The sequence below is a fragment of the Dipodomys ordii genome, unplaced genomic scaffold, assembly GCF_000151885.1.
Source record: "Dipodomys ordii isolate 6190 unplaced genomic scaffold, Dord_2.0 Scaffold270, whole genome shotgun sequence".
NCBI lineage: Eukaryota > Metazoa > Chordata > Mammalia > Rodentia > Heteromyidae > Dipodomys > Dipodomys ordii.
Window position 1 is genome coordinate 235,327 of NW_012267486.1, and position 19,659 is coordinate 254,985.

Genomic DNA, 19,659 nt, shown 5'->3' on the forward strand with positions numbered 1-19,659 from the left:
TCCTGCTTGACTCATACATATACTAGATATTGCAAATAAGGGAAACCATGGGACCTTTATTTCTTTGGGCTTGGCTTACTTCACTTAAAATAATTTTTTCCAAGCTTTTCCATTTCCTAACAAATGGGGAAATGCCATTCTTTCTGATGGAGGCATAGAATTCCATTGTGTATATATACCACATTTTCTTGATCCATTCATAATGTTATATGGATACCTAACAAAATTCTTCCCATTCAATAATCTTATCAAATAATGTTTTCTTGTTTGAAATAACTTTGGAAGGCTCTATATATCTATCAAGGTTTTTAACTAACAGTATTAAATGTATAATTGTACCTGAACACTTCAAAATCAAGAAATAGCTTTGTTTTAGTCATTAAAATCTTTAATTGCACAAATGCTTAACATTTTTATTTGTGTTTGTATTTGTTATTTAGGTAAAGTTAATTAAATATATGTGCATTGCATTTTCCAAGTGACTATGGAATATTTAACATCAAAATACTTCATTTCTTTCCTTATTTCACATGCCAGATTTCCAGTTAACACTTTAGGATTTGCTACGTAAATGATCTAATAGCTTAAGAAAATCAATATTTTGTAGGAATTTCTAATGTTTAATGACATATATCTACTTGTTATATTATACTGGAAATATGGAAAACTTTCATTTATACTTAGCATCCATAGGGAAGACTGGTATTTATAAAAATATGTTCATTAAAAATAACTGTGTCAACCTTTATCTTGGTTGTCTGGGCAGGAACAGACATCACTTTTCAATGCAGCAATCAAAAATGTAAGAGTCAAAAACATCATTGGAAGACCACTCAGCAACAAATCACCGAGCATGTTCATACAGCCTCCACCCCCATTTGAGCCCCTAAATCTACATGCTGAGAAACTCAGAGCTGAAATTGCAGCAAAGGAGGTCCTCAAGCGGAATTTACAAAAAGTAGTTAATAAGTAAGTCACCCAGCATGAGAACAATTGCTTTCCTCCTGGGCACAGTTCCCTTGTGCTGAGAAGCCATCTTCAATTGGCTGTTGAAATTCGTTCTCATCATTGCTCTACAGTAAGTATAAAATATGAAGGTATGTTGTGTTAGTAATCACATTTTCTCTTCTGTTATCTATTTATCAGTGTATTAGAAAGGCATAACATGTCTATAATAGTGAGTCAATAAATAATACATAATGGACCATGAAATGTGATAATTATACTTAGGGCATCTTCTCTTGTCTTAGTCAAAAATCCTACTAGATTGATTCACTCTTTTGATATTATTCCGAAGTTGGAACGGCCCTTAATATATTTTACTTTTAAAGCATTTTTAGATTAATTGAATAAAATTAATGGAAAAGCTGGGTCTTAGTGGCTCATGACTGTACTCCTAGCTACTTGGAAGGCTGAGATCTGAGGACTGTGGTTTGAAGCCATCGTGGGCAGGAAGGTCCATGAGATTCTTATCTCCAATTAACCAGCAAAAAACCAGAAATGGAGCTGTGGTTCAAGTGACAGATTGAAAGCCTGGAGCAAAAATAGCTAAGGTGATAGCACTCGGCTCAAGGATACAATTCCCAGGAAAAGTACTCCCCAAATACACATGCACACATACACATACACACACAAATATTAATAAAATTAAACCAAGTGATTCCAATTAATGTGTTCATTTTTATTTTTGATTTACTTTTATATTGTTTTTGAAATTTTCATTCTCTTTATCATACAAGATAACACAGTACGATACACTTTGTATATAGGTTACTTTGTAGAATACTATGTCTATTTGATTTCAGTTACGTGAGTATTCAGTGAAAAGACTTATCTCTTAAATATACAATGTAAAGATAAAATGTATACATACAAAATGATAAAACTTGAAAAAATCCTCATCACTCTTTAGACTTTTCACAGCGTCTCAGAGTCCAGTGCTGCACTGTATTTCTAAGATTCATCAAGTATTTATTCTTGTCCAGTATAAGTGGTTACATTTCTCTATATAAAACTTGTTTTTTTATCCTTAGTATCTTGAAAATTTTTATATGAGTACACATAATATACTTTAATGCCAGGTTTCTTTTTATTATATGATGTTACTTTATTAAGATTTACAAAAATTGATGCAATCAGTATTCCTCAACATGTAAACATTTCCCTTAATAAGTGATTCTGCAATGAGCTTTTTGGATATGGTTGTTGACTTCATAGGAGCTGTATTGTTGAGTCAGTAGGTACACACATTTTAAATGTTGGTATTCATGGAGATTGGCATGAAACCATCCATGAATCTGTTGACAGATTCGTCACTGACCACTCTTTGAGAATACTTGATTGTCTCATTCTCAGCAAAGTGCCCTTGACAATGCTAATATAATAAGTGGTAATTTGACTGAAAGGTTGTTTTCATTTGTCTACTTTCACTGAGATTCGCTAAGTTTATCTATTTAGAATATTAATTAACCCATTTAAGATGGTTTGCATTCATCTTACATTATTTAAGATGGTTTGCATTCGGTTTACATTATTTGATCAGATTTCTTCTTTGCCAAACAGATTTTTGTGATGATATAGGTATAAAATATCAAATATATCAAATGTATAGGTATAAAATGTTCTTTACAGTATGCAAGCTTCCTATCTGATGATTTACTTTTGATGTTATAAAACTATGAAATGGTTATAGAATTGTAGCAACATTATATATATATATATATATATATATATATATATATATTTTTTTTTTTTGCCAGTCATGGGGCCTGAACTCTGGGCCTGGGCACCGTCCCTCAGCTCTTCAGCTCTCTAGCACTCTACCACTGGAGCCACAGCACCACTTCTGGCTTTTTCTTTTTGCTTATGTGGTGCTGAGGAATCGAACCTAGGGCCTCATGCATGCGAGGCAAGCACTCTACCACTGAGCCACCTTCCCAGCCCACATTTTTATATTTCTATAGTCAAATCTATCAGTATTTAAAAAAATATGCCTGGTTTAAAAGAATATATGAAATCACTTTTACCCAAAAACTCATGTTTGACTTCAGGCCTTATTATTCTTGTTCACCTTTCTTGCACATGGCTGCTCCTTTACCACTTGAGTCATGCCTCCAGCTGGGCATTTTGCTAGTTAATTGGTTACATAGTCTCATGCACTGTTTTGTCCAGCTGGCTTTGAATCATGATCCTAGACACATCAGCCTCCTGAGAAACGAGGATTAAATGAGTCGCCAGTGTCCCATGAAAAACTCTTACATACATTTTAAAATCAAGGTTTGTGGTTTTATATTTTTAAAAATGTTTAGCTAGGGGCAGAATTTTAATAAGTTTTTAGTTAGACTTTTTTTTTCTTTTTTACTGATTCCGAGGCTTGAATAAGGTACCTTTCATTCTCACATGGCTTGCTTGCTCAATGTTGGCTCTCTATCTCTTGAATCATCCCTTCAGCCTGGATTTTTGATCGATATCTAGATGGAATCTTGCAGAATTTTCTGCCCAAGCTGGCTTCAAACCATGATCTAGGTAAATCTTTATTTCTCTGCCATAGCTGTGGCTTGAAGGCAGGGCCTCAAATTCCTGTTTGGTTGCTTGCTCATGGCTATTGCTCTACTACTTGAGCCATGCCTCTAGTTCTAGTTAGATGTTTCATAGGTGTATAATTATTTTTTCCCAACTGCTTTGAAATCCCAATTTATTATGTTCCAAGACAATGCATGTGTTTGGATCTAACTCAGCCTTCTTTTATACTGAAGTGTTTTCCTGTTTCATTCAAATGAAGGCATTGTGCCTCTGAGCTTCTTGGGCAATGTCTTTCTCACAGTGGTTAGGTTGGGTGTGATTGGGTAAGGGGACTGGGCTGAATTAAATATTTTCAGGCTGTATCAAATATTTCCTTGCTTATCTATTTCATAATGTGGAAGCATACATTATTAATAAGGCAGTGGAGACTTTTGTTATAACCTTATAAGGTTTTTTTTTAAATATGATTTTTGTCAATTAGGTACTCTCTGTATTTTCTAGCCTACTATGTTCTCTCTAGGAATTGTTCAAAGGAAGAAATTTACCCCAGAGAGATGAATTCATTTGATTTTGTTCCAAATATTGTAATAAACAAATGTATAATGACCTTACTGTATCTCTCATTAATAAAGACAATGATGTAAAACTCGTAACCTGCATGTATAAATTTTAGGGAAGAGGTATTTTCCTGTTAGAAAAAACTCAGGTGTTACCCAGGCTTGAGTAGCTCTCAGCTGGTGTTTTGTTCTTAGCGCCTAGAAGTGTCGTGTTTTCTTTTTGCATGCATAATTTCTTTTTAAAAATCATTTTTATTATTTTTAAAGGTGATATACTGTGGGGGTTACTGTTACATAAGATAGGTAAAGAGTACATTTCTTTTTGGCAAGTTGTATAGTTCATTTTCAACATAGTGTCTAGTAAGTACCACTGATGCATTTGTTTCCCCTTTGTCCCTCCATTTCTGTGTATGCATCTTTTTCTTATCAATGGCTTTTTTTATATTTTGGAATGGGATTATGGAGATCTTGGCATATATATATTTTTTAGGAAAGAAGAGACCTTACTTGAGAAGATGTCATTTGAATGACTAAAGGATTGAAAAGTTTGCTTCTCCTGTGAGACACATCCAATATCAGTTTTTACAATTAACTGAATACCTTTGTCTTGTTTGTTAATGATCTCAATAGGTATCGATTTAAATGTTGGCAAACTAAAGAACTTTTTGTGGCGTTAGCACAATCGACTAAGAAACTCATGTAACCGAGTTTCATAAAGAATTTCTGGGTCTGTCTGTGGAGCCATCAAATAATGCACTTGGCTAGGTTACCGTCTATGAACTGTCAGTTTTTAGTCATGAAAATATAAGTGTTTTCCAAGAAGAATAGTTTCCAAAGGGTAAGAATAATCAGCTGTCTGCACAGTGAACATTGAAATTTAAAAGCTTTTATATCTGAGGCATCCACTTTGGACATTTTTCTCTGAAAGACAGATCAGGAAATCCACGTGGAGATACAGGAACAGTGGACAGTTGGAGCCATTTGTCGATCCTCTCAACAGCCTCACGCTATCCTCGTTCTGTGCGTACACAGCTCCCTAAGCTGCTGAGCTGCCCTAAATGAAAGCAGCGTTCATTTCCAGACCTGGACAACACCCAAGATGTGAGCTCATGGGGAATGACAGTGGATACCAGGTGAAAATTTCTATGCTATACTGAAATGCAACCAATGTAGTAAGCATCATCAATTGTCATTTAAGGCACCTGAGTTAAGCCAATAAAGCTAGCAAAACAGAAATTAATTAGAACATACAAATATATTCATTTTTTTCATGACCCTTTATTGGTGTTTATTTTATCTTTGACAAATATATATATATATGTATATATCATGAATTACTCATTATACATATAATATGTAATATATTATATATGATATGTGTAAACAAGTGAATCTATTTATTATTTTATTTTTATGCACCTATCCTCCACCCTAGAGTCCCTACAAAGGAATTTTCTTTGTTGCTGTCAGTCAAAATACATTTCTTCACAAGAATTTATGGCTATATTGCTGATATACGTAAAATGTACAACATAAAATTTTATTCTGTGTCTAAGAATGTGTTCATGACTTACAGATACACTTTCTTTTCATACCAGGCAATGCCTAAGACCCCTCTATGGTTCTCATTGCATTGGCAAAAATCATCATGATAATTTTGAATAGAGATGTTAGGCATATGGTAGTAAAGATCAAGCAGACAAGATGAGAGAAAGAAGAGACTTAAACAGATGAGATCTGGATTTAATCATTTCTGTATAGGGGTACCAGGTAACACCAGACGGAGTCGGGGATACATGGAGTGCAGAGCAGGAGGGTTTGGACAGCTACTGAAGATGGTCTCCCGCAGGCAATATGGAAATTTAGAAAGCCCCAGAGGCGTGGGGGGAAGTGGGCCAGGAAGGCAGCATTGGGTTACAAGAGCAAGGCAGATTTCCATCAAAAGGCTTATAGCAAAGCTCTCAAAAATATTAGTACCACATACCATTTAAATAGAGTTCACCAGGCAGTTCTTTTTAACTCTGTATCTTAACAGCAGAACAATAACTCAAGGAGATGTGAATACTATGAATGTACACATGCAAAAAGGAAGAAGTATGGTACCGGGGGAGTTATGTTGTCCAAGGTCACACTGATAGTAAATGAATGAACCTTGGATCACAGCATAAGCCATGAGGTTCCAGAGCCACTGGGCCACACCCTGACAGCAAATATTACATACCATTTATTATTGATAACATTTTTTTCCAGGAATCAATAGTGCACTTGGGGGTTGCTATTTGAATAGGCACATATAAAAAACAAATCAAAATAAAAAGAGGTAGAAAAAGAATTCCTCTTATAATGCTGTAGGTAGTTGGATGTTTAATGGATTCTGAATTCATCTGTTATAACCATATATTTTACAATATGCACATTGAGACTAATTTGTAATTATACTTACAAATGGCTGAGACTCAGGCTTTCTAAGTCTGGTGTGTATGCACATGCACCCACACAAGATGTAAAAACAGAGTGAATAATACTTTTTGCACATCAGGATCCTAAGTGAGACCCAGGAGGACAAGTTTTTCATTTAATATACTGGATTTTTTGAATCTCCTCACTGAACTTCTATTTGAACTTGCCCAGAACCTAGTAAAGCTTATAAATAAAAACTCAGGTCCTGATGTAATCACTGGTGAGAGAAAGGAGTTAGTTTTAAATATTTGCTAAAATGGGTTAGTTAAAAATATTGCTAAAAATCTGGACAGGGAATGTAAATAAAATTGGTGTAGGCTAGTGAAAATGGATAGAGGTATAGCTCATATTTAGTAGTGGTTATAGCTATGAGTGTAATTAATTCTGGAATTATTTGATATAGTTTAGAGTCAAATTTCATGAAATTTAATTACTCTTATTAATACTGGATATAAGGGTTGGAGCTGTGGCTCAATTGATAGAGAACTTTCCTAGAAGTCATGAGGCTGTGCGTTCAAACACCAGTACTACCAAAATACTGGATATACCTTGAAATTTGAAAGATAAACCTCTAATAGAGCAATTTATATCACTAAATGGGTGTTCTAGTACAGATGTGAAATTTGGTGCTACACTGATCATGTTGTAAAGTTTCTTCCCACAAATATAGTAAGATGAAGGACTGAATTGATATTGGTTATATATTTCAAAATTATTGGCACTCCTGTGTGATGGTTTCATAAAAAAAGAAGAAAAAAATTCTCCTTGTGTATTTGCGAGGATCAAGTGGTAGCTTCTTTTATATAGATAGTTTTAAACATATAAATGACCAATAAACTTTTTTCTACTCTTCTCTTTAGGAACCTACTCATTTTGAGAAAAAACCACGTACCCGTAAGCAAACTAGGCAATCCAAGAAAAAATAGAATTGTCCCTAAAAAGGGTTGTTGTGCTTCTTGGAAGAGGAACCCAGTAGATGCTAACTAAGCATTTTCTGTGCATTTACCACTTGGAAGATGTAAAGATGTTGTGTTCCGTGATACAGGAGATCATGGTCACATCTGTAGGTAGTAGACACAGCGGTGCTGTCCTCATGCTGGGCAGTTCCTAGTCCTGTCCTTGATTTCCTGCCAAGCTCTCCTGTCCTATGTTGTCATCTCTAAAGCCAAGAAGAGAAATGATGACAGGGAGGAACAATGTCACAGAATTTGTCCTCCTGGGCCTCATTCAGGATCCTGATGTGCAAAAAGTATTATTCATCCTGTTTTTACTCATCTACATTGTGACAATGGCTGGCAACTTACTTATAGTGGTGACCATTATTGCCAGCCCCTCCTTGGGCTCCCCGATGTACTTCTTCCTTGCTTACCTGTCACTCATGGATGCTGTGTATTCCACGGCCATCTCACCCAAGATGATTTCAGACTTCCTCTGTGAGGTAAAGACGATTTCCTTTCAAGCTTGCATGGTCCAATTGTTCGTTGCACACTTATTTGGGGGTGCTGAGGTGTTCCTTCTGGTGGTGATGGCCTATGACCGCTATGTGGCCATCTGTAAGCCACTGCACTATTTGACCATCATGAATCGACGAGTTTGCATCCTCCTATTGCTGGTGGCCTGGGCTGGAGGTTTTGGACACTCAATTGTTCAAATTGTTTTTGTGTACAGCCTCCCTTTTTGTGGCCCCAATGTCATCGACCACTTCATCTGTGACATGTACCCACTGTTGGAACTTGCCTGCACCGACACCTATTTCATAGGCCTCACTGTGGTTGCTAATGGTGGCGCCATCTGTATGGTGGTCTTCATTCTTCTCCTCATCTCCTATGGCATCATCCTGAACAATCTTAAGACTCACAGTCAGGAGGGGAGGCGCAAAGCCCTGTCCACCTGCAGCTCCCACATCACGGTGGTTGTCCTGTTTTTCGTTCCCTGTATCTTCATGTATGTTCGACCTGTTTCCAACTTCCCCATTGACAAATCCTTGACTGTTTTCTATACCATTGTCACACCCATGCTGAATCCTTTGATCTATACCTTGAGAAATTCAGAGATGAAAACTTCCATGGGAAAACTTTGGGGCATAGTATCAACAAGAGTTAGAAAACCATGCTGAACTATTTACTATAGCTAAGGTATGGAACCAACCCAGATGCCCTCAGTAGATGAATGGATCACGAAAATGTGGTGTATATACACAATGGAATTCCATGCCTCCATCAGAAAGAATGATGTTGCCCCATTTGTTAGGAAATGGAAAGGCTTGGAAAAAATTATATTAAGTGAATAAGCCAGGCCTAAAGAAACATAGGTCCCATGCTTTCCCTTATTTGCAATATCTAGTAGATGTCTGAATCAAGCCAAAAAGGTCAGATAAGGTGAAGTTAGGGAAATGAACCCTAAGATATGTATTCAAGTGTGTTTTTTTTCTTTCATGTGATTGTTTCTAACACATTTATAAGATTATTTCTTTGTTGCTTTGTATGTTCCTCCCCCACAGTATAACCCCTGCTTTCACTGTATTTGATGTCGGTATAATTTGTGGAGGGGAAGGAAAAACAAACCGTTTAAATAGGGATATAGGTGGACCCATTGCAGCAATGAAATGTACAAGTCGTTATGTCCACAAGGAACTTTACAACTTTGATATGGGGGGGGGAAGCGGGAGGATTGGGGGGAGGGGCTGGGGGGGAATGGGAATGGAGGGAAGGGGAAACAAAGGAGGAGGCTACAATGCTTGATAAGAAATGTACTCATTATCTTGCCCATGTAATTGTAATCCCTCTGTACAGTATTTTCACACACAAAAAAGAAAACCATGCTGAACATGGTACTAATTCTAATATATTGATTAGATGGACCCCAAAGACCTCTCAGTTTCATTGGTTCTTTGTCTTTATTTGTGTTTCCATGCTGTGGAGGGAAGCTAGGACCCAGGCTTTTTCCCGGAGCTTTTTTGCTCATGTCTAGTGCTCTATCACTTAAACCGCCACTACACTTATAGCCTTTTGGGTAATTAATTGTAGGTAAGAGTATCAGAAACTTTCCTGCCCTAACAGGCTTTGAACCTCCATCCTCAGACTTCAGCTTCCTGAGTAGTTAGGATTAGAGAGTGAGCCATTGGTACTAGGCTATTGGTTATGTTTTTACACTATCATTTATTTTGTTAAATTGGAATTTCTCATTTCAAATAAAAATGAGATAATTACATAGCCATTACATCATTTAAGATTCTTTTATGTTGAGAACATTGCATTCTAGGTTTTAAGCCATTTTAAATAGAGATATTTTTGTTCCTGTAATAATAATTTTCTGTATTTAAGACATTAGAAATATTTTTCATCTGATAGGCTATGTTCATTTTTTTACATTCAAATATTTGTGTATTCCTTTCTAAACTATCTTAGTTTTATCAATTAGCTATCTTGTTTTCCATTTCTTTAATTTTTATTTTTATCTTTAAGTAGTTTACAAAAGAGTTGCCATAAAAGTAGTATATAAATACAATGAGTTTTGTTCATTCTCCCTATCCCTGCCAACCTCATTCTTTCCTTTAATTTTCTTAATTTTGTAGAACATGCATTTAATTTTATGATTCTATTTCTCTTTGAGGTGATTATATCTAATTCAATATTATATTGATTTGTAATGAAATGCTTCCCATTCACTATTCTCAAAAAATAATATTTTCCTATTTGGAATAATTTTAGAAGGCTTTGTCAATCTAGGAAGGTTTTATTTTCATGAAAAATTCAGAAGCTTCTAAATCTTAAAGGTTTTTGACTACCAGTATATTAAATGTATAATTTTATTTGAACAAATTAAATTATCATATTGCAAATCATGAAACATCTTTGTTCAAATTTGTTTATTGTTTCAGTATTTCATTTTCTTCTTTTTTCCACTGTATAGATCTTTAACATTTTTATTTGTGCTTAGGTTTGTTGGTTGGGCTAAGTTAATAAAATACCTGCTTTCTGCATTATGTTTTCTAAATATCTGTGTGTTATTCAAAAAAGTTTTACATGAAATCACTTCCCTCTAACTCTTTTATTTTATAAGAGAGATTTATAGCTAATCCTTTTGAATTTTCTGGATAAATGATCACATAATCAAAAAAATCAACATTTTGTAGTAAGTTCTATGCTCTATGACATATGTTTACTTATGCTATTAGAGTATTGGATAAAATTAGAAAACATGGAGTGCTGATTATTCTTAGCATCCTGGGGATGATTGTGGTCTTTCCCTATAAAAATGTATTACTCAAAAACAGTCGTCCCAACCTGTATCTTGGTTGTGTGGGCTGGAACAGATGTCACCTTTCAGTGTAGCAATCAGCAAACATTTGCAGATTTTCCCCACTGAACGATCAGTATGTTTATATGGCCTCAACCTATTAATCTACATGCTGAGAAACTCAGAGCTGAAAATGCAGCAAAGGAGGTCTTTAAGAACTCACATGAAGGAGTTCATAAGTAAGTCACCATGAGAACAATTATTTTCTGCTGGCTATATATCCCTTCTCCAGTTGGCTGTGAAAATCAGTTCTAGATTCATCCATCCATTAACTGATAACCAAAGCAACTAGATTAGGTAAAAATCACTTATGGGACAAGAATCTAAAGGGAAGAAAAAGTAAAGACTTTTAGAATACTCTGTCAATTAAAAAGAATGAAAATGAGAGTCATCAAAGGAAACTTGGACACAAGTGAAGCAAAGGACAGACCTACAGTTTAACTTTTGTCCATACTTGTTTTATATTTGTTATGCAAGAATGCTATTTCATTCTCCAATAATAAATCTAGCAAGTGAGGATTTTTCTGTTTAGCAAAATAATATTTTTTCAAATTATTCTTGTAAATATTGCTCCTAATCTTGGAAGTTGCTGAATTCTTTCAATTTGTTGAAATTAAAAACTTGAAAGAAAAAAAATTCATTCTCTTCATTGTTCTATGGTAATTATAAAATATGAAGGCTGTGTTGTGTTATAGTTACACTTTCTTTTCTGTGATATACTATCAACATATAAAAAGAAAATGCATCTGTGAGTCAATAAACAATAGATAAAAACTATTAAATATATCAATGATTATACTTAAGAGTTATTTTTTCTTTTTTTTATCCTTCGGTTTGGTCTGTCAAAAAATCCTATTGCATTTATGCAACCTTCTTAAATTATTCCAAAATTGGAAAACCTATACTTAGGACAGTCCTCAATATATCTAAATTTAAAAATATTTTATTAATTTTTTATCTAACAAGTGTTTTATTGTGAGAATACTGTACAGAGGAAGGGTTACAGTTACATGGACAAGATAATGAGTACATTTCTTAGTAAGCATTGTTATCTCCTCCTTTGTATTTCCCCTACCTTTAACTAATTAAAATTGAATCAAAACAAGGAACCAGTGGCTCATGCTGTATTCCTACCTACTAAGGGGCTGAGATCTGAGGAGCTTGGCTTGAAACGAGCCTGAGAAGGAAAGTCCATGAGATTCTTATCTCCAATTAGCCAGCAAAAAGCTAGCAATGGATCTGTGAGTGAAATAGTAGAGTGCTAGCCTTTAGAAGAAAAGCTCAGGGACAGCACCCAGGCACATGTTCAGACCCTGGGCCTGGGACATATGCACACACATACACATTTCTTTCCAAGCTGGCTTGAAACCATGATCCTCTGATCTCATCCTCCTTAGGTAAGATTACAGATGCATTCCCTCTATGCCTATGTGGTTTGAACTCAGGGCTTCAAACTCCTGCTAGGCTTGTTTGCTCTTGGCTGGTGCTCTACCATTTGAGCCATGCCTCTAGTCCTAGTTGGACCGTTGTATAGGTGTATAATTATTTTTCCCAACTGTTTCGAATTCCCAATTTTAGTATGTTCCAAACAATGTATGTGTTTAGTATAACAGGATTCTATTTGTTTATTTATTTAGTGTTTGCTGCTTTTTCTTGTCATTTAATTTTCATTATGTGACATTTGAAATATATTTTAATTTATTTTTCCTGTTATTTTAAAGGTTATGTATAGTAGGTTTATAGTTACATAAGTCAGATATACAGTACATTTCCTTTTGGACAATATCACTCCTTCCCTCCCACTCTGTTTTTTTCCACTTGTCCCTACCTTCAAGTTGGATAGTTCCTTTTTAACATAGTATCTAGTGAGTAGCACTGCTGCATTTGTCCACCATTTGTCCCTCCATTTCTGTGCCCCTCCTTATAAGTTTACTTATGAATGGTATCATACTCTTCTTTCTGAGAGATGGATTTAATTCCATTGTGTATATGAACTACATTTTCTTGCTTGGGTCATCTGGGTTGGTTGATTCCATATCTTGGCTATGATAAACAATGCTGTAATGAACTGAAGCTAGATCCATACACATATCATCTTGCACCAGAATTAATTCAAAACTGATCAGAGACCTAAATTTAAGGCCAAATACCATGAAAATATTGCAGGAATGGGTATGGTTCAAACTTCCTATGTAAAATTCCAGAATCACAAGTCAAAGAAGGACTGGATAAGTGAGATTGTCTAAAACTGAAGTTTCTGTATGGTAAAGGGTATAGCCACCAAGATAAATAGAAAGCCCACACAATGGGAGATTTTTTTTTACCAGATGTGAATCAGACAAGGGCTTCATATTTAAAATATACTTAGAGCTCAAATAAGTAATCCTCCCAAAATAATTCCTCAAGGAAATAATAACCCAGTTAGTAAATTGGCTAAAGACATAAAAAGAAACTTCTCAGAAGCAGTAAGAATAGATACATGAGGAAATATTCAACATCTCTGGCCATAAAAGAAATGCAGATCAAAACAACCTTGAGATTCCACCTCATCCCAGTTAGAATGGCTATTGTCGAGAAAACTAACAATAACAGATGCTGGTGGGGATGTGGCCAAAAGGGAATGCTACTATACTGTTGGTGGGAATATAAACTTATTCAACCATTCTGGTAAGAAGTATGGAGCCTCCTCAAAATACTAAACATAGAGCTTCCCTATGACCCAGCAATCCCACTTCTGGTCATTTATCCAACAGAACACAAACAAGGCCACACTAGAGCTGTCTGGATTCTTTTATACTGAAGTATTTTCATGTTTCATTCAAATGAAAGGCACTGTGCCACTGAGCCTCAAAGCATCCTAGGAAGTGTGGTACACACAGTGGGTAGAGTGGGTATAATTAGGTAAGGGGATTAGGGCTGGATTAAATATTTTTAGGCTGGATCAAATAGTTCCTTCCTTATCCATTTCATTATGTGAAATACATGATTAATAAAGATAGTGGAGACTTTTTATTCCTACGTTATGTGTTTCTCATATGACTTTTTCAGGTAACTACTCTCTCTTGGTAGGAGCCAAGGATTTTCTCTCAAGGGATTGTTCAAAGAAAGAAATTTACCCTCCAGAGACTAATCCATTTGATTTTGTTCCAAGTATTGAATAAACAAATCTATAATGAACTTACTGCATCTCTCATTAATAATAACTATGATATAAAATTCCTAGCATGCACGCAATAAAGGGAAAAGTTATTTACCTGTTGAAATGACAGTTCGTTTTTAAAAAACATCAAGATTTTTGTTTTTAAAAAACAAGATTTTATGTGGGTGTGAGTAGCTCTCAGTTGGTTGCTTATCCAGAAACAGCATGTTTTTGGTATGTATTATTTTTTATAGATGGGTTTGTATAGAGGTTTTTATTATTTGGAATGGGTTATAGAGATGATATGTTTATAGTTAGAATGGAAGAGAACTTACTTAGGAAGAGATTATTTGAATGACTAAAGCATTGACACATTTCCTTTACTTGTGAGAAACATCCAACATCAATTTTAGCAATTAACTGAATACCAATCTTTGTATTGTTTGTTAATGATCTTAGCAGGTATCCATTAAAATGCTGTCATACTAAAGACTTTATTCATGCTTTAGAAAATCTATGTCACTAATTTTAATATTGAAAGTTTCTGTTTAGTAGTTCTACCAAGTAATGCACTTGGCTAGATTAATTTCTACTAATTGTCAGTTTTAATCACAAAAATATAAGTGTTTTCCATGAAGGAAGTTTTCCAATGCATGAGAATCTTCAGCTGTCTTTACCATAAATGTTGATATTTAAAACCGTTCACTAAGGACATTTTTCTCTGAAAGACAAATGAGGAAAACCTGAGTGGAAATACCGTGGACAGTTGGAGCCATCTTTCGATCCTCTCACCCTATCCTAAGTTCTGTGAACACACAGCTTCCTAAGAGGCTGAGCAGCCCTGAGTGAAAGCAGTGTTCATTTCCAGACCAGAACAAGACCCAAGATGTGAGCTCATGGGAAATGACAATGGATAACAGGTGAAAATTCATATGCTATACTGAAATACAACCAATGGATTAAATATCTCAACTGTCATTATGTGCACCTGAACTAAGCCAATAAAGCTAGCAAAACACAGAAATTAATTAGAACATACAAGTATATTTTTTCCTGACATTTTGCTGGTGTTTATCTTTCACAAATAATGAGTGATCCCTGAGATATATAATATAATATTTATCACATAGCATATATGTCTATAATAAATATAAACTATATTATATTAACATATATAATAACATATATGATTGACCCATGATAAATATGTGATTGAGAATATTATATACTAAATAAATATATTAGATATCAAATATCATTACATATAATGATATTTATAATGAATAATAAATAAGACATATTTAAACAAATACTTAAATGGGTTTATTACTCTCTTTTATGGAGTATTGTAGTTTTCATAGTATGGTAATGAAGCACTGTAATTCCTTTAAACATATCAGAATTATAAAATTTACAATTACAGTGTGGTAAATCATGAGGGACTCTGTGTCTATTATGTCCTGAAAGTTTACATGGACTTTTTAATATATATTTTTTATTTTAAAGATACTTTATGGAGGGGTTACAGTTACATGAGTAAGCAAATGAATACATTTCCTGTTGAGTATTGTTACCCCTCCTTTGTTTTTCACCTACCATCTCTTCCCTTCCCACCTCCCCAACTCTTATGTCCAATACATTACCAAAAAGGCCAGAATGGAGCTATGGCTGAAATGATAGAGTGCCAGCCTTGAGCCTAAAGCCCAAGGGACATTAGCCAGGCCCTGAGTTCAAGCCCCATGACTAGTACAAAAAAAAGGGAAAAGAAAAAGGACAAGTAAGCAAATAAGCAAGCAAGCAAGCTCCCATAGGTGACTTCTAAAGATACTTCAACTATGCATGTGTCTTCTTCCATGGTAAAATTCATAAAATAGATTTCTTTACAGGTCAATGTTACTCTTAATGTCATTTAGAAAATAAATATTCTTCATAGATATAAACTTATTCTATCCCACAAATGGAGTACATTATTTACAGGTATTGTATTCTATATACCCTGGAAATATGTCAATATTCATGTTAAAATGAGAGAGATTATGATGACTTTTTTTTTCCAATCCAACTTTATAGTAAAGCATTCAAGAACATTAATGACAGATATCATTTAGTTAGACTTTTCAGGTACAAAGCAATATTGTATGTACTTACATGCATAATTGGTAGATGCTATGTTTGTCCTCACAGAAAAATGATGAAACAGATGGTCAGAGAAGTTTTCTAAGTTGTTGAAGTCACACAGACTTCATCACGACAGCATAGACCCTGATTCCATATAATGGTGCCTGTCTCTCTCCTCGGATGTTTTGGGTCTATTTCATTGACTAGCAGCCAAGAGTCTTTTAGAATTGATGTGGTTAAAGTAGTCAATATGTCACATTGACTATTGGCTTGTGTTGTTTAGTAGAAAGGATAAACTTGGCAATTTCTCTGTTTAAAGTTTAAAAAACATGAAGATGTTAATAGAATGTGAAGATATAGAACTACACAAATTAGTCTTGCAAATAATTTGAATGAAGAGGATTTCTTTAATCGTGTAGTTCGATCACATTGTCTTTATATGTAAAGACTTTTGAGCTTATTCAAGTGGTCTTTTCTCCTTTGTTAGGATATGATTTTTAATATTATGAGCTTCCAATTTTGAGCACTATGTCCCAGGAAGTCTTATATATAAAAACATACATCATTATTCACTACCTTTCACTTTACTATTTTCTCCATCATTATTAGTAGTCTTACCATATCTAAAAACTACCCAAGCAGGGTCATAGGGGAGCTCTATGTGGAGACTTCTGATGAACCTCCATACTACTTTCCAAAGTGGTTGAACAAGTTTACACTCCCACCGACAATGCAGTAGGGTTCCCTTTTGTGCACATTCCCTCCAGCATCTGTTGTTATTAGAGTTCTTTATTATAGCCATTCTAACTGGGGTGAGGTGGAATCTCAATGTTGTTTTGATTTGCATTTCTTTTATGGCTAGAGAGGTTGAGCATTTCTTCATGTGTTTATTGGCCATCCTTCTTTCCTCTTTGACGGGGGGGGGGGGGGGGGGGGGTGGAAGGTGGGAAGGGATGGGAAGGGGAAACAAAGGAGTAGGTAACAACGCTTGATAAGAAATGTACTCATTACCTTGCTCATGTAATTGTAACCCCTCTGTATGGTATTTTCACAATTAAAAAAATGAAAAAAATACCCCAGCAAAATAAAGGTGTTGCTAATTCAATAGCTGTTAAAAATCATGATTTTGTTCAGTTTAGTTAAAAATATTTGCTGAAAATCAAGGTAGTGAATGGATGTGCATTGTAAAATGGGCACAGGCAAGCTACAAAGAATATTATTATAGTTCCTGAAAAAGTTGATAAGAAGAAATTGTTCCAGGAAGCAGCATGTTAAATGCTTGAGAACTCTGATGTCACATTTCAAGTCCAGTGTATTTATCCCAATTTGATGAACAAGTCACAAAGACTGGACTTTTTGGTATACAAAATATTGCCCCTTAACGAATACTGGAGTACAACTTTATTCAGTTAAATGTTTCTTTTTAGTTATTTGATTATGGTGCTACCCAGATCATATTGAACAGCATGATCCATGAATACTACAAACTTGAAGCAGTGACTTTATCTCTTCACATCTTTAGAAGGAACTGCCATCACTAGAAAGTAAATAGGCAACAAGAAGCCTTTCCCTGCTCTTGTTGCTGAAATCTACACAACAGTGTGATAAATTCTAAGCAATGACTTATTAAATGCATGAGAAAACTGTTGGGTATTTCTCTGTTTTACTTTAGGTTCTAAAGAAAATCATTGAGGAATAATAGAAATGTCAGGGGATGGTATCATGGCCCCTTTGGGATATCAATCTAGTTGATACTAAAAGTTTAATATGTGTTCACCGTTGTAGAAGACAGTGATGAAAATGTTCTGTATGGCACACTGGATTCTAAATACTGTTCACAATTTCATGACAGGAACTGTTCTTTGGAGCCCTCATCTGTCATGCAAGCCCCATACAAGAGTAAACAATGAGGAACAATGTCACAGAATTTGTCCTCCTGGGCCTCACTCAGAATCCTGATGTGCAAAAAGCCTTGTTTGTCCTATTTTCACTCATCTACATTGTGACAATGGTGGGCAACCTGCTCATCATGGTGACCATTATTGCCAGTCCCTCCTTAGGGTCCCCAATGTACTTCTTCCTTGCTTGCCTATCACTCATGGATGCCGTGTATTCCACTAATGTTTCACCCAAGTTGATTGTAGACTTACTCTGTGAGGTAAAGACGATTTCCTTCCTTGCTTGCTTGGTCCAGATCTTTACAGAGCACTTGCTTGGTGGTGCTGAGATCTTCCTTCTGGTAATGATGGCCTATGACCGCTATGTGGCCATCTGTAAACCATTGCATTATGTGACCATCATGAATCTGCGGGTTTGCTTTATCCTGTTGGTGGTGGCCTGTACTGGAGGTTTTGCACACTCTGTGGTTCAGATTGTCTTTGTGTACAATCTTCCTTTCTGTGGCCCCAAAGTCATCGATCACTTTGCCTGTGACATGTTCCCACTGTTGGAACTCGCGTGCACTGACACCTATGTCATAGGCCTCACAGTGGTTGCCAATGGAGGCGCCATCTGTATGGCAGTCTTCATCCTCCTTCTCATCTCCTATGGTGTCATCCTGAATCATCTGAAGACTCACAGTCAGGAGGGGAGGCGCAAAGCCCTGTCCACCTGCAGCTCCCACATCATGGTGGTGGTGCTCTTTTTTGTTCCTTGTATTTTCATCTATGTGCGACCTGTCTCCAACTTTCCCATCGACAAGTCCCTCAGTGTCGTGTTTATGATCATCACTCCTGTGCTGAACCCTTTGATATACACCTTGAGAAATTCAGAGATGAAAAATGCTATGAACAAACTCTGGTGTAGACAGTTAACCACGGGTGGAGGAGGCTTCAATCTCCCACAGTGAAGAGGCTTGTTCTTAATTCAGAAACATCAGACAGACAGTGAATTCTTACAAATGGTTACTCAGCTCAATGTATTCCCTAGAACTGGTTCTTTTCAATAATGAGATTACATCTTATATGAGATTACATCTTATATGATATTACATCTTATAAGAAATTAGGGAAGCTGAAATGAAGACACTGATTTTTTTTCCCGTATAACACATAAAAAATGTCAAACTAGAGTCACCTTGAAACTTTCTATCTTAACTGATCATAAGAGAGTGGGGAGAGGACTAGGAGTTCAAGGCCCCCATGTAGTGCTTGGTTAGATCCAATCTCCTACTACAAGACAAGGGAAAATTACACAGAACAGAGCAAAATAAAATGAGACATTACCAGTGTAGAGTTTTTTTTAAATATGGGAAATAGTTGATGATGAAAAAAATTTCCAGTTTATTTTTCCCCTCTCTTTTGGTGCTGGGTTTGAACTAATGGCATCATGCTCGCTAGATAGTTACTCTACTACTTGATCCATACCTCCAGCCATGATTTTTTTAATTTGGAGATTATTAGTTGCTGTTATGGACTTGAAATAAGGGCTCCATGTTTGATCGATAAGTATATGCCACCAAGTGAGCAACATTTCCCAGTCCTGTTTTTATTGTGTAATCTAGCAATTCTATGTTTGTGTATTTATTTAAATGAAAAAGGACTTAAAATATCTGCACTTTTGTGT

At 35.5% G+C, this 19,659-nt stretch overlaps 2 protein-coding genes across 2 annotated transcripts; both read left to right on the forward strand.

Moving 5' to 3' along the window:
• Nucleotides 1–7,719: 7,719 nt before the first annotated feature.
• LOC106001137 (olfactory receptor 4A16-like) lies at nucleotides 7,720–8,655 on the forward strand. The gene has a single exon (XM_013036265.1). The coding sequence runs from the start codon at nucleotides 7,720–7,722 to the stop codon at nucleotides 8,653–8,655; it is 936 nt and encodes a 311-aa protein (XP_012891719.1).
• A 9,346-nt stretch (nucleotides 8,656–18,001) lies between these two features.
• On the forward strand, nucleotides 18,002–18,943 carry LOC106001167 (olfactory receptor 4A16-like). Its single transcript, XM_013036297.1, has one exon. The coding sequence runs from the start codon at nucleotides 18,002–18,004 to the stop codon at nucleotides 18,941–18,943; it is 942 nt and encodes a 313-aa protein (XP_012891751.1).
• The last annotated feature ends 716 nt before the right edge of the window (nucleotides 18,944–19,659 follow it).

Excerpts from the sequence above, each read along its gene's own strand:
- LOC106001167 (XM_013036297.1), top strand. The coding sequence starts at position 18,002 with ATGAGGAACAATGTCACAGAATTTGTCCTCCTGGGCCTCACTCAGAAT.
- LOC106001137 (XM_013036265.1), top strand. The coding sequence starts at position 7,720 with ATGACAGGGAGGAACAATGTCACAGAATTTGTCCTCCTGGGCCTCATT.